The sequence below is a fragment of the Condylura cristata genome, unplaced genomic scaffold (assembly GCF_000260355.1).
Source record: "Condylura cristata isolate star-nosed mole 26May11 unplaced genomic scaffold, ConCri1.0 scaffold00022, whole genome shotgun sequence".
NCBI lineage: Eukaryota > Metazoa > Chordata > Mammalia > Eulipotyphla > Talpidae > Condylura > Condylura cristata.
The window spans coordinates 4,769,983-4,797,577 of NW_004567123.1; the positions used below are offsets into that span (position 1 = coordinate 4,769,983).

Genomic DNA, 27,595 nt, shown 5'->3' on the forward strand with positions numbered 1-27,595 from the left:
CACATTTCAGTATCATTTCTCTTTTTAAAAAACATACACATGTAAATTGACAATCTCTCAAGTATGTGGGAATTGCGTTTAAAGATGCCTTTCCTTCACAAAATTAAAATACTTTTCAGAGAAAAAAATACACTCGCATAAAGAGTAATTAGAGAAAACAATACAACACTATCCTGTTTTTCACTATTGACTTTGTAAAACTACTTTGAAAGTTCAATTTTTTTTTTTGTATTGTTGATAGTCTGTGATGAATGGCTTGAATGAAGCAGAAAATTTGAAGATACTAGCATTTTTGGAGTTGGAGAAATTTTGTTCAGCTTGAAAATCGAGGGATTTCCTAAGATTAGTATCAAATCAGAAATAAAAAATTCTTTTGCTTCAATAAAATCAAAGCAGTAGCCACAAAAATGCAATAAATTCTGCAAATTTGAAATTTCATGACCAGAATTCTTGGACTAAGTTTTCCTATTGATTAAAAAAGACTGAAGCCAGAGTAGTAAGATCTGCAAATTTATCAATGAGGAACTATGTTGGAATAATGAGTGGTGTCACACACCCTGTCCCATAAAACACTTTTTTGTCTTCCATGTACCTCTTTGGGGTAAAGGATGGAGAGAGAGCTATCCATAAGTGAAACACAGTATGTGGCCCTGGGCTGAATAGAGATGGCTCACATGGGAACTTGTGGTATCTTACCATCACCAGTTTCATTGCCCAATAGGAGAGTCACACTGTAGTCAGTCTACCAATATTTATTTAAGAACCTCTAAATAGTAGGGCTTTTGGATGAATGTGCTTTAAACAGTAGTCTAAATAGAATACAAATTCTTCACAACAAGACAAAGCTATAGAGAAGGGCAATTTTTCATTTTTGAGACAACTCTGCTTCATTCTATACTAGCCTGGAACACACTGATCTAAAGGGTTGTAACAACAGCAACGGGTCAAGTGTCAATGGGTAAGAACTATTTGTTTTTCTTTCATTGGCTTTACTCGAGGCAACTGAAGAACCACTCACTGAAGAAGACAGACTAGCATTATTTCTGTATACTAAAGGAACATACATGCATTCAATGGTCATTTTTCATATGTGAATATTGAGTCTAATTCTACATAAGTTAAAACCAATGAAATATCTCCCCCAACTTTCTTGATTTCTGTAAATCTGGGCTTTAGATTTCAATGCCTGTCTCCTAATTCAGAGCAATCTCTCTCAAAAGGTGTGAGAAAGGAAGGCAGGACTAGATTATTCTAAAGCAGAGAACCCTGAGTGGCATTATTAAAAAGTCTTATGAGCATTAACACACACTTGTTTGGAACAAACTTGAGGGTTGGGATTCTGGGGACATCATTCAAAGTGAATTATATCCTCCCAGGAATTTAAATGTGGTGGGAGTGAGTAGATGACAGCGATAACAAGAGAGATAGATCTGGGTTTTGACCTGGAACTACAGGGCTGAACTGAGTTGTTGGGTGATGTAACACAGAAGGCAGATGGGTTCAAGAGAAATATGTGAAGAAGAAAGGAGCTTGCTTATCAGCTTTGGACATGCACCAGGGGCTTGGGAGACATGTAGGAGACATGTGGAAGAGAGACATGTAGAGACACTTGAAAGAGACTTGTAGGTAAGAGACACTTTAAGAGGCAGCCATTATCTTGATTTGTACTTTGATTTTGCTCCGTTCATCCCAGAACTGCTTGGCCCCTTTCACTCCTTTCCTATGGTTCCCTACCAGAAGGTTTGGGAAATTTTTCAGATCTTGGAGCCCCACTTTAGGCCAACCCCGTTTGGTTAGACATTGACCCCAGGAGATGGGTAATTTGGGTATTTATTTTTTTGGAAACTGTTATCTTTTTTCCTCTTCCCTATGCATATGAATCCTGTTAAAGTTCTCTCACACTAATGCTTTGTCTTTGTGTGCAAGGATAGCAGGACCTTTTAGAGTAGGAGCATTTGGGGATCCCACGGTGCCCCTCAGTCTGCACACAAGGGGATGATCCCAAGCTCCTGTACTTGCAGTCATATATCCCACTGCAAGTCACTCCACATGCCTTGGCCTCCATTCCTGAATTGGAAAAACATGAGCAATAGTACCTGCATAAAGGTACCAACCCTAGAGCTGGTGACAAGGTCTAAAAAAAAAATCACTGCATTACTAAGTCCTTAGGAAACCAGTGAGTCTTTCATTTGGAATATGCAAAACACAGATAACTAGACTAAATTAATTTTCTTATCAGAGTCTTAATCTAGCAATTTGCACACTTAAAGAGATAATTGTCTAATATTTAGGGCCACCTCTCTCCTTCCGATTAGGTTCGTGATAAATTCCTCAGGTTAACCTCTGCTCTGGTTCACCTTCCTCTTAATTACAAAAGCCCAGCACTTTCACTGCACTTTTAAAACTGAAAGATGATTTCACTAGGGAAGCAACAGATATGAAGAGCCTGCTTTAATGCAAAAGTTAAAAAACAATAAACAACTAAAATGTAGGCTACTCCTACACCTCCCCAGCGGGCTTTAGTCTGAGATTGCCCACAGAGGGTTAGCCCACTATCCCAATTCCTTAAGTTTCTGATGAGAACATATGAATGCAAACAACTGAGAGAAATAAGATTAAAAAACAGAGACTTAGATTGATAAAGAAGTTTAAATGCTGCATTTGCTAGTGACTAATTGGTATGCCTTTGGGACCAACAATGTCACTAGGCAAAACGCTGCCTTTCTCCACTGCTCATGGGAAGTCTGCTTCATGGGGTGAGACCAGGACCCACTGAGATCACCTGGGCAGGCTGCCTGGCCTGGCTCAAATGAAGGGCTTCATAGATGTCAGCCTCCCTTCTTGTTATGACCTTAGATTTTACATTAAAAACCTGCAGTTTCCCTGTGTGGCAAAGTACATGTTTTTGGAAAATATGAGCCCTCATGCTCTAAGAGCAATTACTGTATCTGAACTTCACTTCCAAAGAATTTGGCAGAATGGGCCCCGGGGACCTGTACTTTGGTGCCCTGACATCACAACATGGGCAAGAAAGAAAGTTCCGACACTAGTCCCCTGGAGCCCATCTCCGTGGGCCGGCTGGTGCTCCCACCACATAGCTCAGGCTTGACATCAGCGCCAGCCTCACTCTCCCCACCCTGGCCTCGAGCGGAAGTTTCTCTTGTTGGTTTGGGGTTCTTGTTTATATCAAGTCTGAGCGAGTCTCCGCTGAGAGGGGGACTCGGGCGGGATGCGGAAAGAGGTGGCCATTGCTACCATCCAGTTTCTCTTAGAAACCTTTTAAAATTCTAATGCACATCCCAAGGGCACATTCCTTCTAACCCCTCTCTCCAGCAACTCCCCTCTCTAACCACGCCCCATAAAACCAGGCTCAAACCACAAGAAAACAAACAAGGCTTTGATTCCTTTGTGAGAAAAATCAAAGAGCTGCAGAAACTCTTCTAAAGGAGAGAGAGACACCACCCTCTACCACACACTGTTTACTACTTTGCCAAACAGACCCAATCAGAAAGAAGAAATTAGGTTGAGCTTTAAGAAATGCCTAAAAATGTTTGATAACTCCTTTTGCTACTGCTGACCAGTGAGTGAGGTCTCTGAAATTAGTTTTTTAGAGTCAACCTTTTGGAGAAAAAAAAAAAAAGTCCCTTCAACACTCTCGCCCTGGAAAAAAAAAGACTGCTTGCCAAATTCACATTTTCTTTGGCCACAGTAACTATTCACAACAATTCAGCCTTTAATGAGGTTATAGAGAAAGTATTTACCCTTCACTTTGGAGAAAACACCTTCCATGTGACTTCCAAACTATAGTACTGATTTTAAAGGTCCACAAAATAAACTTGGTTTTTCTTTCTTTTCCCTCTCTCTTCCCCCCCGCCCCCCTTCTTCTTCCTCTCCAAACATTCAACCTCTTCCTAAATTCTGTGGGATTAGCAGGCTGCAGGGCAGTTTTTCTTAAAGGAGAAGGGGACAGGCCAGGGGACCCCAGGACTTCTGGATGCTGTTCCTGTTCTACTAATTGAGTAGCAGTGTGTTCACTGTGGAAAAGCACCCAGGGGTACACCAGTGACTTCTGCACATGTCTGTGCAAATGTACCTCAAAGTGGTACAACACCCTCACCCCCAACCCCCCCCACCCCCTGTCAGAAGACAGTGGCCTTTCTAGGCAAGCACACCCTACAGAGATGCTTTCAGGGCACACACACACACACAGTGCAAAATCAGACAGACAAATTGCCTCTCAGAAGGCAAACTCGATCCCCAAATAGAATCATGCTTTGGTTCCCATCAGTTCCCAAAACTTCTAAGCCTGGCTTGTGGCAGTTGAGCCAGGCATAAGGTGGATTTTGCTCTAAGAAGCTGTTTCCACTCAAATCAAACAGGAGAGTGGGAAGCATTGCTGTTTTGAACAGTGGAGAAACAGCCTAAATAACCCACACAGGGTGCACTGTCTGACAAGGCTACAGTATTCAAATATATATAAATAAAGGCAAAACGCACACTTACCTATTTGATCCTCGGGGATCAGTGACTCAATGGGAGGGTCCAGCTCTGAACTCTGAGACAAATAGTTCTTCACCTGGGTCATGAACTGCCGGATGGTCTGCAGCATATCCGTGCTGGACACATGGCACTCCTTGTTCTCCTGCAGAAAGCTCACATAGTCCTGCACCAGGCAGCCGAAGTAGGTGCACTTGTCCCGGGACAGCTCCGCGATTCTCCTGACCATGCGCTTCTCCGGGGTCATGAAGGAGCTGAACACCCCACTCATCTTGCGGAGCTGGGACTTGACCAGCTTGGGCAGCACGAAAGAGCTGTTCCTCTTCTTCTTGGACTTGATGGGGGGGGCCATGGTCTCCTGGTCACTCTCGCCTTCGTAGTCCTCCAGGCTGCTATTGGTGTCTGCCTCGTAGCCAAACAGGGGCATGCTGCGGTCAAACTCCAGCGAGTCGGAGGAGGAAGTGGAAATACTCATGTCGCTCAGTCTCTGTCTGCCTCCATGCCACGGAGGCGGCCGTGATTCAGAGCCGGCAGGCTGGGCCCTTGTGCAATCCCCTGGGGCCTCCTCAGGCGAAGCTCCACCTGGGCTGCCAGCAGTGCCTGGCTCGGGCTCCGTCTCCTGCCCGGGGCTGGGAAGAGGCCGCCTGCTGGTCAAGGTCTTTGCGCTGCCTTCTGCTTCTAGAAAAGAAGCCTGCTTCTTCAGCCGGGGTGGAGGGATGGGGGTTGGTTTAGTTCCAAGCGGAGCTACGTTCCCATGTTTGTTATGGTTGACTGTTTCTGGCATGCTCGCCCGGGTTGCAGTCCTGGACAGCTGAGGGCTTGTGTGCAGACTATTAATAGCGGGTGGCGGGGGCCTGGGTGGGGGGGACCGAGGCCGCTCGGTGCCATTCGCGTTGGGAGTCCTTGTGCCGGGCCGTTTCAGGCCTCCACTGAGGTCCTGGCTGTGCACTTTCAAGAAAAGAGGATTAATAAAACACAGGGCTCCGTTGGTCTGGCTGCACTCCAGCTCCGAAGGCGTCCTGGTTTTTATAGAATGCACTCCATTTATAAGGCAGAGCTGACGCGAGGCAGGACAAACACCGTCTGAGGAGAGAGGCCTATGGGGAGGTGGAGGGTTTGGGGGTTTGTTGTCAGCTGGAGAGCTCCAAAAATCTGAAAGTCATTATCAGTGAACACAAGAATGTAAATACAGTACACTCAGGCCATTCCTGCACAAATTAAAAAATACACTGCATGACAACACACCTCTTTGGAGGGGGAGGTGCTATGCTACACTTGGGTGATGTTTTTCTTTCTTTCTTCTCTCTCTCTCTTTTTTTTTTTTTCCTGCTTTAACTGCGTTCCCTTACTGGAAAGGGAAGAAACACTGCCAGACCCAGCTGTGGGTTCACAGAAAGGCTCCAGGGATTTTCACCTCTAAAGCCCTTGAGAAATGGCTTGGCCAACATACAATACCAGCCCAGCCTTTTCACAGGGGAGGGGGAAAAAAATCACTATAGTACACGTTGAGAAGGCCACAGAGGCTCCCTAACTTGCTTCACTAAAACCCAGTCCACCCTCAAAGCAACAGGACTCTTTCCAATCAAGTTCTCCTGAGCTGCCCTTCACAGGAGAGTTCCTAAGTTTCCCTTTAATGGGCAAAACTGGCAGCTGGGCTCCGGGGATGTTGCGTAATTTGCTTGGGGTTTTACACACTCAGCATTAAAACCCCAAATGGAGAGAACATACATTTCTGCTGCTCCTCAGGAAAAAAAAAAAAAAACAGCAAACTTATGCAAATGTTAAGTGCAAGTTCAACCATTTATCTTTGTGGTTTGTAGTCCATTCTTCCCATCCTATAATCTCCTCACCATAACCACACACATTCAACACTTTTCGGATCAGTACACATTGCTCATTGCATCTGTACTTCCCGTATGTCCTTGTACAGAAGGGCCTCAGTTTTCCATGCACATCTAGGGAGGCAGTAGTGGTGACAGATGTCTGTTGTCATTTCCATTTGGAATAGGCTATGTTCTCTTCAGCTCTGCCTTGTGTGTTTGCTTAAAATGTGTTTCTTTCCATGGACAGACATTGGCAGATCAGGGGGCTGGGGAGTGGCTGACACTGTGAGTCCTTACCCTGCCTTGTGTATCCTGTATATATCTCTACTTAGCAGGTATGGCTGCTATGGGATTCTCACTGCCCCTATTTTTCTTCCTTTTGCTCTAGTTTTGCGCTGTTTAACAGGATAACCGGTGGCAACTGGGCAGTGAAAATCCAACTCGTGCACTGAAGAAATTCAATTCAGGTTTCATTTTAAGGTGATCAGTTTAAATTTAAGAAATGACTCTTAGTTCAGTTACTGGAAAAGATTTAAGTGGGTTTGAATCTTGGGTATGTGACTCTACTTTTCAACTGAAAATGTAATGGAATCTAAACACAGATCCTTTATTTTTGATGAAAGTTTAGTACCTAAGCAGAGATATAGTACAAAGGTAAAATACATGATTTCAAATACCTCTTAGCATAAGAAAAGAATGTAAATTAGCTAATTAATACTTAAATTCAGGGAGTATTTTAAACTCTTTCCACAGGTGTATACAATTCAATTGCAAGACAACAGTGCAACTTTTCAGCATTGACATTTAAATGGCCCTGGTATTTTTAGCAGGGCTCTTTTTCCCAATTTTATACCACACACCTATCCAGCAGGTCTCAGCCACATCCAAGCAGTTCTTTCTAAGTCATCTAAGTTTTAGAAGCCTTATTCAAATTTTTTAGAATAAGAGAAAATTATGCCAAAAGAGAAACACAAGCACTTTTAATGGTGGGTCAAGTGTCATAGTTTCTTGGGTCCTAGGAATACTGGTACTTACACTTACAGAACCCCAAACTTGCATTCACACAGTACAGCCTGGCTGTTAACCTATCTAAAGCCTGAAGTCTTAAGATCTTGAGAGTTTCCCCTTCCAATCTAGCAGGAAAATTCTTTATGTCAAAATCAAACCCACATAGATTTCTCGGGCAAAGAGACAGAGCGGTATACTGGGTGAGCCGCATGCCCAGATTCATTGTTACGTAGGTCCAGTAAAACGGTGGTGAGTTTAGGGACAATGGCAGAGACAGAAGTGGGGAGTGACTGCCCAGCCAGCTACCGCAAGGACAGAGGGCAGGTAAGGGATGAGGCCCTGAACTCAAGGACTGGAATCAAGCAGCTAGAGGGGAAGTGAGGCAGATGTTCCTCTGGATGCCTGTGGTGTCAAATTCCTCAAAGTACAGACATACCATCAATGCCAGTGTGTTTCTCTAAAATAAAACCAGCATACATGAGATGCAGGATGCTGGATTTCCCTATTGGTCAAGCACTGCCTTTCCCCAGCAAGATGCTTCAGAAAGGAATGACTTGATACATTCCAGAAGTTTAGATTAAATTAGGATTTGAACATTTAGGGTAGTGGTTGATGGGAGAAGCCCGGGAGATGTGTGGGTTCCCAGGCAAACTCAGACCCCTTCTTTAAGAGATGGCTCATTGTTTGACTTGGAAAAAGACTCTCAGGAGGTGTGATTCAGGGAGCTCATGGACCTGAAAGCTGAGTTTGCCAAGGGGATAAAATCCTTTTCTGATGCATCATTAGTCAGCCTAGCATCAATTCTGCTCATGGATTCATTTCAAGAAGGACCCCAGGAAGAGGCGCCCACTTACTTAATCCCAGTTGAGCAAGGTCTTCAAGCTGAGCCTCCGTCTTGGCTGTTAAGATGGCATAAGGTAACTTCAAGGTAAATGGCAGAACATCCCTGATTATCGCAGAAAGAGAACATTTGCAATTATAAGTTTTGTTTCCATCCTTTGCTTTCATTTTCATCCTAGAGATGTTTTAACTTAAAGTAAATATCCTAAGTAGACACAACATCATACCCAGAGAGAACTTAATCTTCACTGGTGATAGAACTCCAGGATTACTATTTCTGACTGTATTTATCGCATCTGGGACAGACTGAGAGATAAGCCCACATAGTTTCATTATCTGTAGTAGGGACTAAATTTCCAAGCTGGTTAGCTAAAAACATATCTAAAGTCAATACCAGAGTTGCTGCTGGTAGACCTATTTTGGTAGGTCTACCACAAATATAAAATTTTATGTACTAATTTGCTAGGTGATCTGAATGTTGGACTCCAACTCTCTGGCTGGGAATGTGTAATCCTACACCATGATTTATTAGCCCATTGGCTATGACAGCTTCTCAGTGAACATCCATTGGATTTACTTTGTAACATCTTCCAGCTAGACTCCAAGAATTACCATTCGTGTGTTCAAGACAAAAACGACTTCCTATGTTAAGCCTGTGTGTCTCTTAATGTGCATATGAATTACCATGCTCATCCTGCCCAGCTCTTGTCATGCTGCACACTGACTTAGGAATTCTGAATTCTGGATACTAAGCTGCTGCCCCTGGAGTATGCTTTGAGTAGGATGGCAAATGTACAGGGCCTTGAGCAATGACCCGGCCCCCCAAGCAGCATACTGCCATTTGTAGGAAGCAGCACAAAGCAAAAGACTCAATAAGATGGAGATGAACTGGTACAACTAACGCATAGAAACCACTGTAAAGTGCAAGGCCCATGACTTACCGCTTTCTCAGAAAGGGCAAAGGCAGAGTTAGACACTTGTCTAGTTTCATATACATGGGTTAATACCATGCTCCAAGCACTAGTGAGTTCCCTTAGAACTTGCCTAAGACAGACAGGGAGAATGTGTGCTTGGAATAAGTGAAAGAATGATCAAGAATAGCAGTGACTAAAAGGAAAGGGAGTTATTTTCTCAGTGGTGTACTGATCTTACAAAAACAGAGTTATTCATTCATTCATTATGTTTACCGTCATCTATAATATTCTCACACTGTTTCAGGTGGTGGAACAAGAGACAGATGTCCCTGCCTGTGTGAAGTGACACCAAAGGACAATGGACAATACAGCAATTCAGGGACTATTAAGAGGGGGTGTGCACTATGGATCCAAAAATGAAATGGGAATAAACAGCATTCAAATGAAAGAGTCGGCCAGGGTAAGTCCCAAGAATATGTAGCCTTTGAAGATCTAAAGGTGTCTGGGGAGTAAACCATGAGGGGAAGAACAGTTCAGGCGGAGGCAGAACAGGTACACTGGGGTAGGAGAGGGTCTGACATGGGAAAGAACAGCAAGAATGAGCACCTCCCTGGTGGCTGAAAGGTTAAGACTCAGCACTATCACCTGTGCAGCCTGAGTTCAATCCCTGGTCAGAGAGCTGACTCACACGGCATGGCAGACCTCTCCTGTCTCACTGCTACTCCCCTCAGCAGTGTATTTCAGTGGATCTGCCTGTTCTGCTCCCCACTCTCTCTCACGAATCTTCTCATGCCTTGGCACCTCTGGCCTATATCCCAGTTCTTCTACACCAATTAAAAAAAAAAAAAAGAATAGCAAAGTCATCGTGGCTGTGTTGGAGCGAGGGACTAAACTTGGAGCTTCTCCTGTATGTTTCAAGGCAAGATTCCCTTAGTAGTAGCTTATATTAAAATTAGGTAACATTCTAGATTGAATCAGATTAAATCTAGATGACTAGAGAATTTTGGAACCTTTGAAACTGTTGACTATGAATAACAAATTAGCAGGTTCAATAAAAAGAAAACAACATGAATAAAAGGTGATGGTGTCATAGTGCTGTGATTTGGCTGCCCATATAAATATTAGGAGTAGGGTGGGCAGGAGGCGCCTCCCTTCCCATAGTCTGAGTCACCTTCTGCTTCCAAGATACCCTTTCACCTGCCCTCCCCACCCCCATAGTCACAAAAGTCTACTTCTGTTTGTTGATTTCTATCTATTTTAGATGAAACAGGTGAAGCCATCACCTGCAGGGGATGGCTGGGTTGATAATTGCCACTGCCTGACCCCAGAGAGGCAGTGACCCCAATTATCATCTGACATGAAGCTCAATGGGTGGATATCAGAACTTGGTAAAGTCCAAGCATTATGAAATATTTTTCTTTGACTATACCAACCTAATTAAAACCTTTTTTTTTTTACGCAAGTTGAGGGTGGGGGGTGGGGGAGAGATACAACAACACTCATGGATATACCATGAAACCAACATGTATTTATTTAAAATCTTTCCCTTGCCTAAAGCGGTGCTGGAGCCTAAATATCACATGGCTGGTTTGAGATTTTCTTAATGACACATGTGACAGGAAACCACACCTGTCTTCCCTTAATGGCTAGTTTTAGACTTTGATCTACTAGAAAATTAGATGTTGTGCATGAGTCCTCGCTTGCTATGTCAGCCAAGGGTGCAAGGTAGCATCTCCTCACACAAACACACACACTTCCTTCTCACCTACATCCTGTTAAAGAAAGGGGCTCTGATTCTAAACCCTGTGTTACAGAGTAAGAATCAATGTTCACCCAAGAGTTTCATTCAGTACATTCACAGTCTAGCTTTACTTTTTAAGCTTGTGCTATGTCATATATTTTTAAAAGAAAGACAACTAACACTGAGATCTACTGTTGCACTGCACCAAGAACTTAAGTGGACCGACATAGGCTCCTCATTTTGTAACAAGGTGATCCCCAGAAAAAGGGGAAGTTCCAGGTTTCCTGAATAACCCAAAGGTAGAGTGGAGCTGAGAAGAGAAAAAGGAAGAGAAGGAATCTGAAGCTGAAGGAAGCAGGATGGAGAGCCAGGAGACCTGAGGAAGCCACATGGAGCAAAGGGAGACATGTGAAGAAACTGTGTTTATTTTTTGGCCCTGGACTGGCTGAAAGAGATGTGGGTGAGAGACCCATAGGGAGGTTGACTGTGGCAGAGCTTATATTGATTTTGATTGTGCTCTTTTCTTCCCAGACTTGTCTGGCCATTTCTGACCCTTTTCTATAGGTGCCAGCCAGAAGGTGCTTTAGTCTTATAACAGGCTTTCAGGCCTTGCTTTGGATGAATCCCTTTTGGGTTGACTTTTATCCTAATGGGTAACTGCAGGTGTTTGATATAGAAATTATATTCTTTGTCTTCCTATTGTATACTTACTGGATTAAAGTTCCTTTTCATTAAAGTCTTATATGTTTTGTCTTGATGCAGCAATGGCAGAACCTATTTAGAGCAGGCAGGTTTGGGGGTTCAGTAGTGCCCCTCTCCCTGCCTGTAACAATTTCAAAGATCAGAAGCATAAGACAACATAGATGCGGAGGTCACCGGCACCCACTTATGGAGCTAATGTGGGATGTAGAATCAGGTATGTTGGATGCTAAAGCCTGTGGAATTGTATAGCATAGTGCTACAGTATGGACTTTGGCAACAAGAAAGACCAAAGTTCAAATTCCATAAATGCTTATTATGATTAGGGACAAGCATCACACTCTTTGGAGCCAGTGCCTTCATGGTACTCATTGAAGGGTTGCTATGAAAATTAGACATACTGTATTTACACAGTTTAGCACAAATACAGAAAATAAGCATTTCCCCTCGCCCCTTCTAATTCAAAGTGTGGTCAGGGATCAGCAATATGGGCCAAAATAGCTTGTTGGAAATGCAGACTCTTCTTGGGCCCCAGCCCAGACCCACTGAATTGGAATCTGCATTCTGAATTCTCCAAGAAGCCAGGTGATTCTCATACACATTAAAGTTTGAAAGGCGGGGCTCATTAACTATGCCTTGACTAGGCTTGAGTGGCGAAGGTCAGTATCAATATTGTATTCTCAACTATACTTTTTGCTGTGCTTTTCTGATATGGAAAATGATATATTAATTGAGCTACCGATTCACTAGTCTTGTGTATTTGTGCCCATGCATTATGTGGGAACACTGACAATCCAATCACTTTCTCCTTCTGAATATGTGTATCAATATGTACTAAGACTGGGTCAGATTATGACTGATAGTTAAGAATACAGCTTTCAGTAAACAAGTGATATAATGTAATAGGAGAAACAAAATCATCAAGAGGCTCCCTGGTGGCACAAGGGGTTAAGTCTCAGCACTACAAAACAATCTGCAGCCACTACAGCACGAGTTTGTTACCCAGACAGGGAGCTAATCCACATGGTGCTTTTCCGGAACACTGCTCTATTTCAATAGATCCACCTGTTCTTCTCTTCACTCTGTCTCTGGTGAATCCTCTCATCCCCTGCACTGCTGGCCTACACCTTGCTCTTGTATGCATTAATAAATAAATCTTTAAAAAAAAATCAAGAAACTTTGCATCTTGGGGAAAAAAAGGACAATGACTCTCAGGTCTTCCAAAATCACAAAATGTCAACATTGGTATTTTCCTATAAGCATCCTCTATTGGTATCATGCTTTGTAGTTTACTAAAGGCTTTTATGTACTTTATCTTCTCCAATCATCAAACAGCTCTGGATAGCAGGTACTCCAGTCTATTATGAAGACTGAGGAGCGAGATGGTATCTGTTATGAGCTATTGCCAAATGCTGTTTATGGATGTAGAAATCTTTCACAACAATAGCACAATGACCAACAGGCAGATGCCAAAGAGTAAACAAGGGCAGACTTCACCTCTGACCAATATGTTAGTGTTGAAATTGACTCCCAGGGACAGGCTGGCTGCAAACAGACCAGGTGTGGATCCTGGCAACAGTCAGGGTTTTCTGCACCTGCCTCCTTTCTCTGGGCAGTGGATTTCTTTATAAAGGCCAAGGGAACTGCCAGTTTCAGGCAGGTGGCATCCCCTGGGGTGAGCTCACAGGGTGCTGGTCAAGTTCAGCCTCTTCCTGCTGGTAAGAAGTGCCGGGTTTCCCCTGCAGGTGCCTTCCTTCCTGAGGTCATCGACTGTATGGTTTTAGCTGATAAGGTGACCTCCAAGAATGAAGCAGCTTTGTGCCTGACCCCAGAAGAATCTAGTCAACAGGGACTATGAATGTCTTATTCAGTTTTTGAGAAGTAACCTAAGTTTAAAATTAAAACAATAGAACCCAAGCCCAAATAATCTCCTCAGCCAAAGTGTGACACCGTGAGATGCCATCTTTGAAACAGCCCTTGTCTAGCATGTCTTTGTCTTGGCTCTGTCAGCTACAACAGAGAGAAAAGCACAGGCAGGCAACAGGGCACTGCAGTGAAAGGAGGCAACGAAAAATTCTGTACATAAAGACATGGAAGTCTCCATTACGGGCGCAACTCTTGACTTGAAAGCTATTATGTCTGGAAAGCACAAACAAAAAATACAGATAAAAGAAAGCAAGCCTACCACAGCTCACACCTTCCTGACACTTGTTCACATCATGATTTTGAGCTTACATCACATGGACTGAGAAGATCTCTTTACTTAAGAGCATGAGTGGCCCACCCTGGTGGCGCAACAGGCTAGGATGCAGCACTGCAAGTGAGCAGCAGCTGCTTCAGTGTGAGTTCAGTCCCTGGCTTCATCACTGATCGAAGGAACCAACGTTTCTAAAAATAAATGGCATCCTTTGGCAAATCTTCAGAAATATCATCAAGGAGTTCTCAGTGTTACAGGCTGATATTATGGGTCTTTTTCTGTATGTGCATGTGTGGATATACATGGATACGTGTGAGCACATGTATGGAGATGTGCATGTGTGTACACATATGTGCATCTGTGTGCACATCTTTACTTGACAGCTCTATGTGAATGGAGCAGTGTGAAGACACAAGTATATTCATGAGAAGTTACATTTATGAGGCCAGGGTAGTTGTTTTGACCTTAAACTTTAAACATGAAACTTAGAGCCAGGAAAGAGTTTTCATTTCTTCAATGGCATGGTGGTCATTTTATTAATAGATAAAATTTTCATTTTACTTATGTCCCTTCCAAGACTACTACAGGCAGCAAACCTCCCAACCCTGTTGTCTTTTTTTAATTAAGAAGCTTTGAAATGGATCATATTGCCCATATACACCCTTGAAAATCATAAGAGATGAAACAGCCTTACCTGCTGATGCAGTAAAAAGCAATGAGCCGGAATAAATCTGCAAAACTGATTCCTGAGCCTTCCAGGGAAAAAGCTGGAAAAGAGAGATTTTGGAGACCAGCTGAATGTCTCTGAGCATGTTCTGAGAAAGAAAGTGGCCTCTCCTGTTGTCTCTCCTGTGTGTAGAACCGTCTCAAACAAACCGTGCCACTTAATAGAGCCAGCTATTAAGGAGACATATGTAAGTCAGAAACAGCCCAGTAAATAGTTGATGGCCTGGGAGTTCAGCTCCTGACTCATTCAGGCACATGTTCCAGTGTTTGGTAAACAGACCAGCTCAGACTGGAATTGCACAACCATTTTTTTAAAATTTCAGGACACAAAGTTGGGCAGGGTTCAAAAACCAGCCTGGCTGCAGCAGGAGACCATAGGCACATGGCAGGGCTGGGGAATAGGAGGCCGCACTGCCTCTGACCCTCGTAGTCTGGCCCTCCTGGGTCACATTTTTCTTTCCTAAAATTACCAATAAGAGCACCAAGCAGAAGGAATGAAATACTTGGAGAATAACACAAGGTTCTCATGAATCATCTTTTGGTTCAATTCAGTATCAAGTACCAGTACCTAGAATGCCCACCACAACTACCACCGAGTATACAAGTTTCCTAACGAGAACAAGTGTTCTGGCAAGAAGGTGTACCATTTTGTGCCTCTTGCTGAGAGGGGGAGCTGTGAGTGGACCTGAAATAATGATGCACTTGCCAACCACTTCTTACAAGATCTTTGCTGTCATTCTTTCCAAAACATTCCAAATTCCAGTTTTGTGAAGATTTCTTCATTTCCTCAAGCAGGTATTTCCTCTTTTGCAACACTCCATGCATCATATGTTTTGCTTCTTTCTTACTTTGTATTAGCTTGTTTATTTAGTATCTCTATAGCATACCCAAACACATACCTCTACACATATACTATGAGGGACAGACAGACACACACACAAGCCTAGTATATGTGCCTCTACACATATATTATGAGGGACAGACAGACACACACACAAACAGAAACACACATATGTACCACAAATGATGAGTTTAGTAGGGAGGAGCTGAGTTTGGGTAGGTTAACTTTTCTAAACCTTTTTTTTTTTTTCATCTGTAAAATGGACAATAATGGTACTTGTCTCCTAGAGGGGCAGTAATGGGAACTGGAGTTTTAAAATATGGACATTTATGTGAAAGTAGTGTATACAAATATGACTTCAGATGTTATGAGTAAATATCTCTTTTTATACCAATTCCTTTCTCTCCCAATCCACCTCCATTCATAGAAAAGACAGCTTCTGGCCCAGAAGGGGCCATCATGGAGAGACTGCGGCTCTTAGAAACTACTTAGAGTCAGGTTTAAAGCTTTGCTTAGGAAAGTGCTTTCAACCACCTTAACTTACCTGGAGAGGATTTGGGAATTGAGAGGTTGTGACAAAACAGGGAGCGAAATCCCTCAGACAGGGGTGCGAGGGACAGGTCACCAGCAAATACCAAGAAAGCACTCACCAACACTAACTTTACTTATGGGGAAGGGGTTAATTTGTGTTTAACTTAGGGTATTAGAAGACACTTAAAAACCAGTTAGAGGGCCCTCCCTGGTGGCGCAGCGGGTTAAAGCACAGCACTGAGAAGCTTAAGCCACTTCTGTATGAGATCGATCCCCGCCTGCCCGGGAGGTGACCACATGGAGCGGCAGACCTCTCCTGACCCGCCTGCTGCTTCCCTCAGCAGTGTACTTCGTCGATCTGCCTGTTATGCTCCCCGCTGTCTCTGGTGAATCCTATCACCCTCCACATCTCTGGCCTGTACCCCAGTTCTGTATGAATAAATAAATAAATCTTTAAAAAAATAAAAACAAAACCAGTTAGATCTGTCACTTCTTGGCTAGCAGGCTTTCAAAAGCCAACTCAGAACTGTCTTTTTTTCACTTAATGTCTAATTCATTATCTTTAAGATGGCGGCTTTCCAATCTATCTTCCGGTTCCTCCAAATATAAATAAACTGGTGTAAATCACTGGTCAGATTCACTGGTCAGATTCATTGACTGTTCCTATGTTTTAGCAAGTGGAGTCTAAGACCTTAGGAGACTCGAAAGAGGAACATTTCATGACAGGTGTTTACAACCAAATTGAGGGCCTGACTGTTTTCACCCCTGTGGGAAGTGTCTTCTCCAGATTTTATTAAAGACCATTTGGCTCAGCAAAACTTTTTACTCCAGCCTGAGTATAACCACCTATCTATCTACCCCTAAAGTATTCTCAATACTTTCAGCTTCTCCAAATGCAAGAACTGAGGCTTGTTTAGATTGAAATCAGGAAGCATGAGAATCCTGGTCTCAGTCTTGCTGCTGAGACAGTTGACGAACTTCCAAACTCACTTCCCATGGCCTTCACACCACAGCCTGCTAAGCTGTGATTTTAACAGTCTCTCCCTGTGGGGTGCAGAGTCATCTTCCCATCCTTTCTTGAAATCTAGCAGTCTATATGAACTGTGTGGTTTTTTCTGTTTTGTTTTTTAATTTAAAACCTGCCCCCGGGCCTTCCCTGGTGGTACAGCGGGTTGAAGAACAGCACTAAGAACCTAAAGCCACTTTCACATGGGTTCGATCCCCACCTGCCCCGGAGGTGACCCACATGCTGCTCCCCTCAGCAGTGCACTTCATCAGTCGGCCTGCTCTGCTCCCCACTCTGTCTCTGGTGAATCCTCTCATCACCCCTGTACCTCTGGCCTGTACCCCATTTCTGTATGAATAAATAAATAAAATCTTTAAAAATAAATAAATAAAAATAAAACCTGCCCCCTCCCAAACCCACCCCTGAGACCACATTTCCAGTGACCACAGGATAGTAGAGTCAACATTATTGAACAAGGACCACGCTCCCTTTAAAACTTTAGCCTTGGATTAGCTGCATTTCATAAAAGACTAAATAGTGATTGCCTGGAGGGAAAACATCCACTCAAGGATTATCCACAAAGATGTGCAGATACAGGCATTATCATCAGGTCCCAAGGAGAGGCTGGATTGCAGCAGCCTCCCCTGCAGCTAACTCATCAGCAAATCTGGAAGCCACGCTCCACTTCACCAGGAAGGGGTGAAGAAGCCACCTCTATTAGTGTCACACAATATGCCAAGCCCTGGGCTGCCAACACCAGCACAGGTTTGTTTAATAAAATTGCTAACAACTCGCTGAGGTCACTATTACCCCATTATGCAAGGAAAACTGAGGATGCAAAGGTAGGCAACCCGGCAAGCCATTCAGTGAACAAGAAACATGCCCAGACTCAGACCCAAACCTGTCTCAGAAGATAGACTTGTTCCATTCCCTCCTGCTAGGGAAACCCGAGGTCCTCACATAATCAGAGTCTAAGGCGCCAACTTCTACTTACTGTATGTGCTTTCCTTTATGGCAAATTCCTTAAGTGGGGTTCCAAATTCACAGGGCAGGCGAAGGGAGAGGACTTTCTTCTGCATTTTGGTAGATTTACGAACCAGGAACATCTAGTAGAGGGAAAAGATATTAAAGTTTAGGAAATATCAAACTTAGAAACCTGGACATATGATATGCAAACACCCAGTACTCAGGGAAGGGTCCCTGTCATAACTGAACAGCAAGGCTCAGTGGGGGCACTGGCTTGCCAGAGAAGGTAAGCTGCACGCAGCCACAGAAGCCTCCTTTGACAACTGGCTCAAAAGGAACCTGACTTTCCCTCTGACAGACTTTCTCCATGACAGTAAGAGCTCCCACAATCTCAAAAGCATTTTCAGTTTGGTGACTGGTTTCACAGCTCCTGTCACATTCCCTCCACCCACTGTCTTCCATGGGCGTCATGACTGATGAAACTTATATTGAAAACACAGGTAACATGACTATACCACAGGTAGTGAACTGGGAATTCACTGACTAACATGACGTGGGTATATTTAAGATAGAAATTTGCATTTATTGCCTATAGTGAAAAAAAAATGTAAGTTTTTTTCTTAAACATTAAAATCTGACTTTTAAGCTTTTCTTTCTTGGAAGATAAGGTGCTAAGGCACAGTCAGGCCTGGAAACAATTTTCTGGAGCTGAGAAGTGGTTGCTGCATTTGAGAGACAGACACAAGTGCTCTGAGGTTCACCACATCAACACCAAGGCTGGAGGTCTGTATACAGCTAACACGCTTCTCTTTCTGACAAATCCCTTCAGGCCCTAAGATTACTTGGGGACACATTTCAAATCAGCTCACTTTCTACTGCTGACCTCAGCACACCATTCTGGACTCACAGTCCAGTCCACGGAGTATCACTGCCTAGATGGCAAGCTGAACAGCACTCCCAGCAGTGTGTGGTGCAGCAGCCACAGTGATGCATACAAGAACTGGGGTACAGGCAGAGGTGTGGGGGTGAGATGATTCACCAGAGACAGAGTGGGGAGCAGAACAGATAGATTGATTGAAATACACTGCTGACGGGAGCAGCAGGTGAGACAAGAGAGGTCTGTTGCGCCATGCGGGTCACCTCCCTGGCTGGGGATGGAACTCGTGCTGCAGTGGCTGCCAGTAGCCTCATTGTGCTGAGACTTAATCCCTGCACCACCAGAGAGGCCCTATGCAACTGCTTTTCTGTCATCTGTAATGAGACACCTTGCTCTCCCCTCCCCTATCTATCTGTAGTTTTTTCACCTAATCCACGTTTCTCTCTGATGTCTCCTACAAACTTGTTTGGGGGTGGGGACTAAGGGTAATGAGAAGTGGTAATCTTATTAGGAATGAAACAAAGGACTTTTGGGTTTCCTCTTTTTTCCCTCCTTTATTGCCAGCACCCATGGGAGGCAGTCATGGAATTCATCTAGTGGCAAGTTTGGGGGGGTCAGTGTTGGTGGGATACCTAAAACTGAAGCGGATGCTTCCAAAATAGTCCTGATAGGTAAATGCACAAAGCTCTGCTGGGAAGCAACTCTTGGTTGACTTTAAAAAAATATTACTCCCTTATGCAGGTTGTTATCTCCTTGAGCCTCTAGGGTCAGCGGGAGTATGACCTCTATTACTTATCTCCTAAATGTTTGCTGCTCAGATCAGAGACTAGCAAAGTATGACCTGCAGATCAAATCCACCCTGCCACTTTTTTTTGTAAATAAAGGTGTTTTTTGTTTGTTTGTTTTTTAAATGAATGAGCTGTGCTGTATGACAATGTGCTTGTTAGGATATGTTTGTACTATAATAGCAGAGCTGAGCAGTTGAAACAGAGACTGCACGGCTCCCAAAGCCAAAAATATTTACCCTCTGTCCCTTGAGAGAGTGTTTGCTGAGCCCTGTCTAGGTGTAGATTAATTAAGGTGGTGGCACCCTCAAAAACCCAAGCCACCAGGAATGGCCTTTCAGATGTCCCTTCTTCACACACTTTCAGCCACCTCCTTTTCCTTCTCTGCAGCACTGTCTCTCTTCTGGATCCATCCTGCCCTCTCCTGACCCCTGTTCTTGCCCCACCCTCAGCATGCCCTATCTTGTCAGTCAAGTCCAGTCCAGGAGTCAGGCAGGTAGAGACAATATCCCTCCATTGGTTTTCGCAAGGAGTGAATGTGCCCAGTGCCAGGAGGGAAGCCAGGCAGGGAGGGGAGCTGCTGTCTAGCCACACAACAATCTTGCTCTTCAGGATTCTTTGAAGAAAATGCAGTAGTAGACAATCAACCTATAAAAGTGGGGAGCTCACAGAAGAGAATCCTCTCATACAGACCCAAAACACAGGCAAAAACTCAGTGTGTTGGCCAAGGAACTCATCACAAAAATGATCAAATACTGTGCACAGTCACCCCGAGCAAGTTCCAACAGAGGTTCTAGTCTTGTCTATTTCTGTCATAGGAGAAACAAAGACTCACTTATAAGTCAACAAGCGATAACAGACATGCTCTGGCTGATAGGAAACTCAAAAGTTTATTTTCATGCCCAGTTGTTGCAAAATTTGTTAGCTACTGATAGAATTTTCTCCTTGCCTCTATTCACAGTTTCTCTCTCTTGTTGAATGTTATTTCAAGTCTCACTTCATTTGTGATTTATTTCCATTTATCCTATATTTTGAAATAGATATTGTTCACAAGTACTACCCAATAGAACTTTTTATGATGATGGAAATATTCCATATTCTGTGCTATCCAAAATTGTAGTCACCAGTCAGAGAAACCTTTGGTTAATGCAGGTAAATAACTAAATTTCAAATTTTATTAATATAAACTTGCTAGATACATAGGACAAGTGGCTACCCTATTGATAACACAAGATATACTAATCACGAAATAACACTTTTTTTTTGAGGAACTTCTATAGACTTGTGGTGTGGTCTTGACTAAGATGAGACTGGTCTTAAGTAAGCAATGGTTGAAGATACTCAATATGACCAATGTAAAAAATCCATTGAGAAAGCACAGGTAAAAGTGGATTCCATTGACAGAGCAGACAATTACACGGAAATAGAACTTTTGAAGGTTGGGTTGGGTTCCCATGTTGCATGGCTATTCTTAGAGAGTTCCAGGCTGAAGCTGAAAAGAAAACAACAGAGCTAACCAAAGATTCTACAACCAAGTTCATCCTCAATGCCGCGTATCAAGAAGTCATGCCAGGATCTCCGGTCAGTGGTGCTTCCTCATTACCCAGAGGTCTATAATCTTGCTGAGTTCTGGACTTTGTGTGATAACCAAGAAGAAGGCAGACAAATTGTGAGTGGTTCTGATTCTGAGCCACTATAGTTTCCAGAATCCCTATACTGCAACCTACATACACATTGAGAACCACGCTCCCTATAGACTGGGAAGAATCTTCTGGAACTCCAGTCTTTCTCTTTAAGGAAGTAGCAGCCCTGCCTGCCTCAACCTATTTCTTTGTGGTTCTGAGTCTTACCCCTGGAGGCTGGGACTGTAGAACTTGTGCAGCTTCCTCCTCACTCAGACTCAGCTGCAGCCATATGGGATGGGTGTGGAGAAGTCGGTCCAAAATGCTGAGCCTGTTGGATAAACTGTCATAGCCAGAGTCCCGGGGGCAGGTCTTCACATCCTTTTCCTCAGAATACCCATCATCCTTGTGTCTCACCATGCTAAGAGAGAGATCATATGGCACAGATCATATGGCTGTGGCACAATTTCCCTATCAAGGAGACAATCAAACAATCTCATAGCATAGGTTTATTAAAGCACATATTCCATCTTGAGATCATAACCACATTTTGCTTTTGCCTACCAAATGAAAGCTTTCTGAAGGCAGAGATCATGTTATATGGTACATTCCCAATCTCTAATTTTAAAGGGAGTATAATGGTATTCAACAGACTCAACCTTCTATTTCTAACCCAGCTTTCAATTCACATTAGCTCATACATACACTCTTTTGTACCCACATAAATTGGTTTTCATTTTTCCTCACATATCAAAACATTTTTATTACTAACATTATAAATATACCTTACATTAGAATGGTGGTACATTGTCCATAAAATTATTTTGATATTATTAGAAAGAGCTTAAGTTATCCAACAACTAATGAATCTGGAGAAATAAAATATGGTACAACCATCCACTGAAGTTTTATTCAGTCATAACATTCACTCATCCTTTTTGTGAATGAAGTACTAGTCTGTTCTTTAGATTGAATTTTGACAACAGAGAAAGAAGAGATAGAAGAGGACACAGATTGTATAGCTCCACTTATATGAAGCATCTACAGTAGACAAAAATACAGAGATGGAAAGATTAGTGGTTGTTTGGTAATGGGGAGGAGCTCAGGATGAGTAGTGATTGCTAATAGTAGGCAGTTTTCTTTATGAAGTCATGAAAATATTCTGGAATGAGATTTGAGCATGGCTGTACAACACCACAAAAATCCCAAAGTGAAAAAAAAAAAATCACTGACGTGTACACTTTAAAAGTTTCAATGGTATGGTATATAAATGATGATTCAATAAAATAATTGGCTGCTTTTGAAACCAATCAATACTAACACAATTTTTGAGTAATTTCCACTTAACAAAGAGGAAACCGAGGCACAAAAAGTTACTGAGATGTTCAGAATTACAAATAGCTATGAAATGGTGGAAGTAAAAATTCAAGAGCTCTGTGTTCATCCAAGTTTGTAGGTAACACATAAAGCCATGAATGTGGGATAGTGTATCTATGTAGTCTAGCATCAATAGTGAGGCCCTTTTCTGAAGACTCAGTAAGAGCATCCATAAGGATAACATGTGTGCTGCTCAGAGTCCCATTCTAACTTCCACCCATACCTTCTTGACATTGTACAGATCCAAAGAACTCCCACTGTACATCTACCTTTCATTTCCCCTATAATATGTCAAAGTATTCCATTCATTCTGCTACAAATTTCCAGATGGGAGAGTCTGTGCCAAAAAGAACATTCTGCAAATGCCTTTCCCAGGTCCTCCAGGTATTTGGAAGAGAATCGTTGCAGTTAGAGAACAACTCTACAAAATGAAGCTAGTGTTAACATTCCTTTTCCATAGAGTTAGAAAAGGCAACGTTAGACCAATGATTCTAAACCCTGACTCCTCATCAAAATTTCTAGAGAGTTTAAAAGTGTTTTGATGATCAGACAGCACTCCAGATCAAATAAGTCAATTTGGGGTTAGCCACAGGCATCAGTTTTTTAAAGTTCCCCAGGCAATCCTAGTGTGCAAATTTACAACCACTGTTTTGGATCAGCACTGAAGTCTGTGTGAGAAATTATCTGTGGGTTGTTAAATCTCAGAGCCTGGTTTCAGCCCCAGAGGCTGATTCTGGAGTTCTCAGGTGGGTCGGAAAATGTACTCCTACCAGTCTCTGAAGCTGCCAGTTTAAGGAGAATTTGCATGAAACTTAGGAGCAAAATGAATACTCGGACTCAGATCCAACTAGTGGTTTGGTACTTGAGGAGTGGGATGGGTTACATGCCACAGCAAAAATTCTCAAAACTGAAATAAATAAACACTCATTCCTGCCACCTCAGGTTGTGACAATTTACCAAGACCAAACACAGTTTCCAACATGGCAATCCTCACACTCATGTGCATTTGAAAATAAATATATTGACACCTCTTCTTTCCTTAGAAGGGCACATCCTGTGACACCACTGTTTTTTCAAGAAGCTGAAAAATCTTTGTTCTGCCAACTGATCTCAGCTTTAAAAGTCAGAGCCCAGACAGGAAGACGGTGAGTAGGACTCATGGACCTCATAAAGGAACAACCATAAATTAGACCTTGTCTTTTAAAATGACTAAGCTAACGCCTTTATTCAATCAGTCATTTGAGGTTTATAGCATGTTATAAGATAAATGGGCTTTGACCAGGGACAGCCCTCAGGAAAAAACTAATGAGGGAAATACAAAACTTGTAGTTCTTCTTGCACATGTCCAGGAAGTTATGCCTTTCCCTAGGAGCGGAGCCACTGCTAATGATGTACTCCTCTACCTCAAGATGGGGCCACCGTCAGGTGCTGTTCACACTTCAGAGCTCCGTATGGAATCAAGTTGGCTCTAGAATTCAGCTGCCATGTAGCTTTCCCTGGCTTCCTTTCTCCACCCCATCACATATTTCTCTCTCCTTTATAGGCTATAAGTATTGCTAAAAGAAATAGAAGATGCAAAGAAATGCAAAGACATTCCCTGCTTATGGGTTGATTTATAGATTCACTGAAATCCCAATAAAAGTCTCAATGGCATTCTTCCCCAAAATGGAAGAAATATTACTGAAATTTATATGGAAACACAAAAGCCCCTAAATAGCAAAGCTTTCCTGACAAAAAAGGGGGAAAATAGTGGTATTACATTTCAAACTATACTATAAAGCTATAATAATTACAATGGAATTATACTGGAACAAAGGCAAACACAGTCCAAAGGAATAAAATTGAAAGCCCAGAAAAAATCCCCACATGTATATGGACAACTCATCTATGACAAAGGAATGAACATATGCTCTGGAACTATGACAGTCTCTTCAGTAAATGATGCCAACTTCCAAAATAATGAACCCAGGCCACCATTCACAACATAATAAAAATATAAAATCACCTCAAAGTGGATAAAAGACATGAATGTAAAGCCTGAAACCATAAAACACCTAGGGGAAAAAATAGGTAAAATACTCCATGACATAAACTTCAGAAGTATCTTTGCAGATTTGTCCCCAGTAGCAAACAAAGGAAAGGAAAATACAAACAACTGGGACTACATCAAACTGAGAAGCTTCTGTTCAATGAAAGAGACAGTAATCAAAACAGAGACATCCCACTGAATGAGAGAAAATATTTGCACATCATCCGACAGGGGATTGCTATCAAAGATCTACAAAGAGTTCATACAATTCAACAAAAAGAAAACAAACAACCCAATCAATGAATGGACAGAACAGCTAAATAGGCACTTCTTCAAATAAGACCTACAGATGACCAACAGTTCAGTGTCACTTAGCATCAAGGGAACAGAAATTGAAACTACAATGAGATGTACCTGACACCAGTGAAAATGGCCTACATTAAAAAAAAAAAAAACAAAAACCCAGAAACAAATTCAGGCAAGGGGGTGGAGTAAAAAGAACTCTATTATCTTGCAGGCGGGAAGGTGGACTAACCATGTATTTAAGGTATCCAAGAGCAGATGGGAAGGGAGCAGAAAGGATGACAACAGGGAGGAGGTGGGGAGGTTGGCGAGCACAACAGACTACACTGGAGGACTATGGGTGTTTTGGGAGTGGGAGAGCTATGTGAGCACGAAGGGGGGGCCCTATATTGCCAATATATTACAAGGATGTAAAACAATGGTATTCATTAATTAAATAAGCTACAACAGGAGAATCTTGTCTCAGGCTCTGCTTCTAGAGAATTCCACCCAAGAACTGGGTAAGGCCAACAGAAATTGGTGATTCCTGAAACAAATGCCTGCACACAAATATTGGGGCGTGGGGGTGGAGGTGGGCAGTAAAGAATGAGTGGCTTCTAAAATAGAAACCACTGTGAAATAATTCAGGAGATTCTCAGACTGACGTGGCCACCACGGGATGGCCAGTATGTGAAACCTGGTCAGGTCTCTTTTTGAGTTTATCTTTTTTTGTCGTTGAAAGTTTTATTTATTTATGCATACAGAACTGGGGCACAAGCCAGAGGTGCAGGGGTGGTGATAGGCTTCACCAGAGACAGAGCGGGGAGCAGAACAGGCAGATCGTCGAAGTCCACTGCTGAGGGGAGCAGCAGGTGGGTCAGGAGAGGTCTGCCGCGCCATTTGGGTCACCTCCGGGGCAAGGGATTGAACTCGCACTGAAGGGGCGGCAGCTAGCTTGCAGTGCTGTGTCCTAATCCATTGCGCCACCAGGGAGGGCCCTATCTTTTTTTTTTTTTTTTAAGATTTATTTTATTTAGTTATGCACACAAGAACTAGGGTACAGGCCAGAGGTATGGAGGTTAGAGGATTCACGAGAGACAGAGTGGAGAGCAGAATAGGAGGATTGACTGAAATACACTGCTGAGGGGATCAGAGGGCGAGAGGGGGGAGGTCTGCTGTGCCATGTGGGTCACTTCCCTGGCCAGGGATTGAGCTCATGCCCCAGTGGCTGGTGATAGCTTGGTAGTGCTGAGACTCAACCCCTTGCGCTACCAGGGAAACCCTGAGTTTTATCTTTCTAATGTGAAAGTGGTAAATAGTATCACCTGCACCCCCCTTTAGAAGTGAGATGAACAAGAATCACGAATGGAGGTTGACATATATGGTGAAAGACAGGAAACAGAACTTTCAATCCTAAACAACAGCACTGAGATTATTTATCAATAAGAAGAACAGTATCCTGACAATGGAGAAAGCTAGCACCTACCATCTTAATCAAGTGATCAATGTTAAGAACTCCAAAAATGAGACACCTGACTTCAGATATTATGCTCTGAGAAGGTTATAATCTCCTTTAAGTCTTTCTTCTCCATAACATATTTAACCTAATTCTACATGGAATGAAGCATTGAGACAAGTTCAAATTCAGCGACTTTTTGTAAAACCTATGGCCCAACCTCTTCAAAAATGCCAAAGTCAACAAAGTTTTTATTTTTAAGATTGTGGGATTATTGTAGGCAAAAAGAAAATAAGGAGATGCGATAATTATTTAGAGAGCATAGAACTGATCACAAAATAGCATCAGAATTAAAAAAAAAAGCAAGTAAAAGGCAATTGGCAATATTTAAATACAGACATTTATTAAGAAATATTTTATTGGCATATGTATGTCTTTAATATGATTACTTTACTATATTTATTATGGTTATGGTTATGGTTAGTGTGGTTATGAAAAAATGCTCTTATTCCTAGGAGATACATACTGAAGAATTTAGGGGTAACCTGAGAATGCTTGAAAACACCAAATGGTTGATGCCCTATTCCCTTCCAAAAAGAGAAGGAAAAAAAAAAAGGAAAAAATTTTTGCAAGTGTGGCAAAATTTCAAAAATTGAATTTTCAAAAAATTCAACAATTTAGGTGATCAATATTATTTTGTACAACTTTTCTGAATTATTTGAAATTGCTCAAAATAGATGGTATAAAATGGAGTGGGAAAAATACTACCTCACTGGGTTTTAATGAGTTTAATTTCATTAAAAAAATTATTACTATTTCCAAGATCTAAATCTGTTTTCATAAAGAGCTGAAGCTCAGATATGGATCCTGTGAGACCCACAAATGAAGACACGGAGCAAATCACAGAATACCCCCAAAATGGAGAACTCATATACCATCTCTGCCCCTCTTGGCTTTGGAGAAGACCAAGGCTATTTCTCCCCCACTCCAGTGAAGCCTGGGCGTGAGGGGGCAGTGTTCTCCCCAAACAGTTATCCTTTGCCCACCCTGAATTAAATCTCTTCAAAGCATAGGATGCGGGTGGCCTCTCCCCTTGGCTGTGTCCCCTTCATTCCTAGGGCCAGGCGTTAGTAGCCTAAAAGGGGTAAGAACAAGTGACTGCATGAAGTGTAACCTGATGGAGGGCAAACAGGCAGACCTGGACCTAGTTCCATCAAACCCATAGACTCTGATCCACCTCAGAGGAACCAATAATTTGCCGCAGAGCTTCCAAATGATGCGCACTCTTGTTTTTATTCAGAACTCTGGGGACAGCCAATCATTCAAGGCAGCTTCTAATGACCAGGGTTTAAACAAAAATATATTCATAAAAGCTCTT

The 27,595-nt window shown here is 42.6% G+C and overlaps 1 protein-coding gene across 1 annotated transcript in view; it reads right to left on the minus strand.

Moving 5' to 3' along the window:
- The window catches only part of RIN2 (Ras and Rab interactor 2), a 191,447-nt gene that overhangs the window by 23,707 nt on the left and 140,145 nt on the right, over positions 1-27,595 (minus strand). The window contains exons 6-10 of the mRNA XM_012728374.1: positions 21,302-21,494; positions 17,818-17,929; positions 14,414-14,486; positions 8,183-8,274; positions 4,504-5,649 (exon numbers count right to left, since the gene is read on the minus strand). Of these exons, the coding sequence (XP_012583828.1) occupies positions 4,504-5,649; positions 8,183-8,274; positions 14,414-14,486; positions 17,818-17,929; positions 21,302-21,494 (1,616 nt within the window). The remainder of the gene's footprint in view (positions 1-4,503; positions 5,650-8,182; positions 8,275-14,413; positions 14,487-17,817; positions 17,930-21,301; positions 21,495-27,595) is intronic.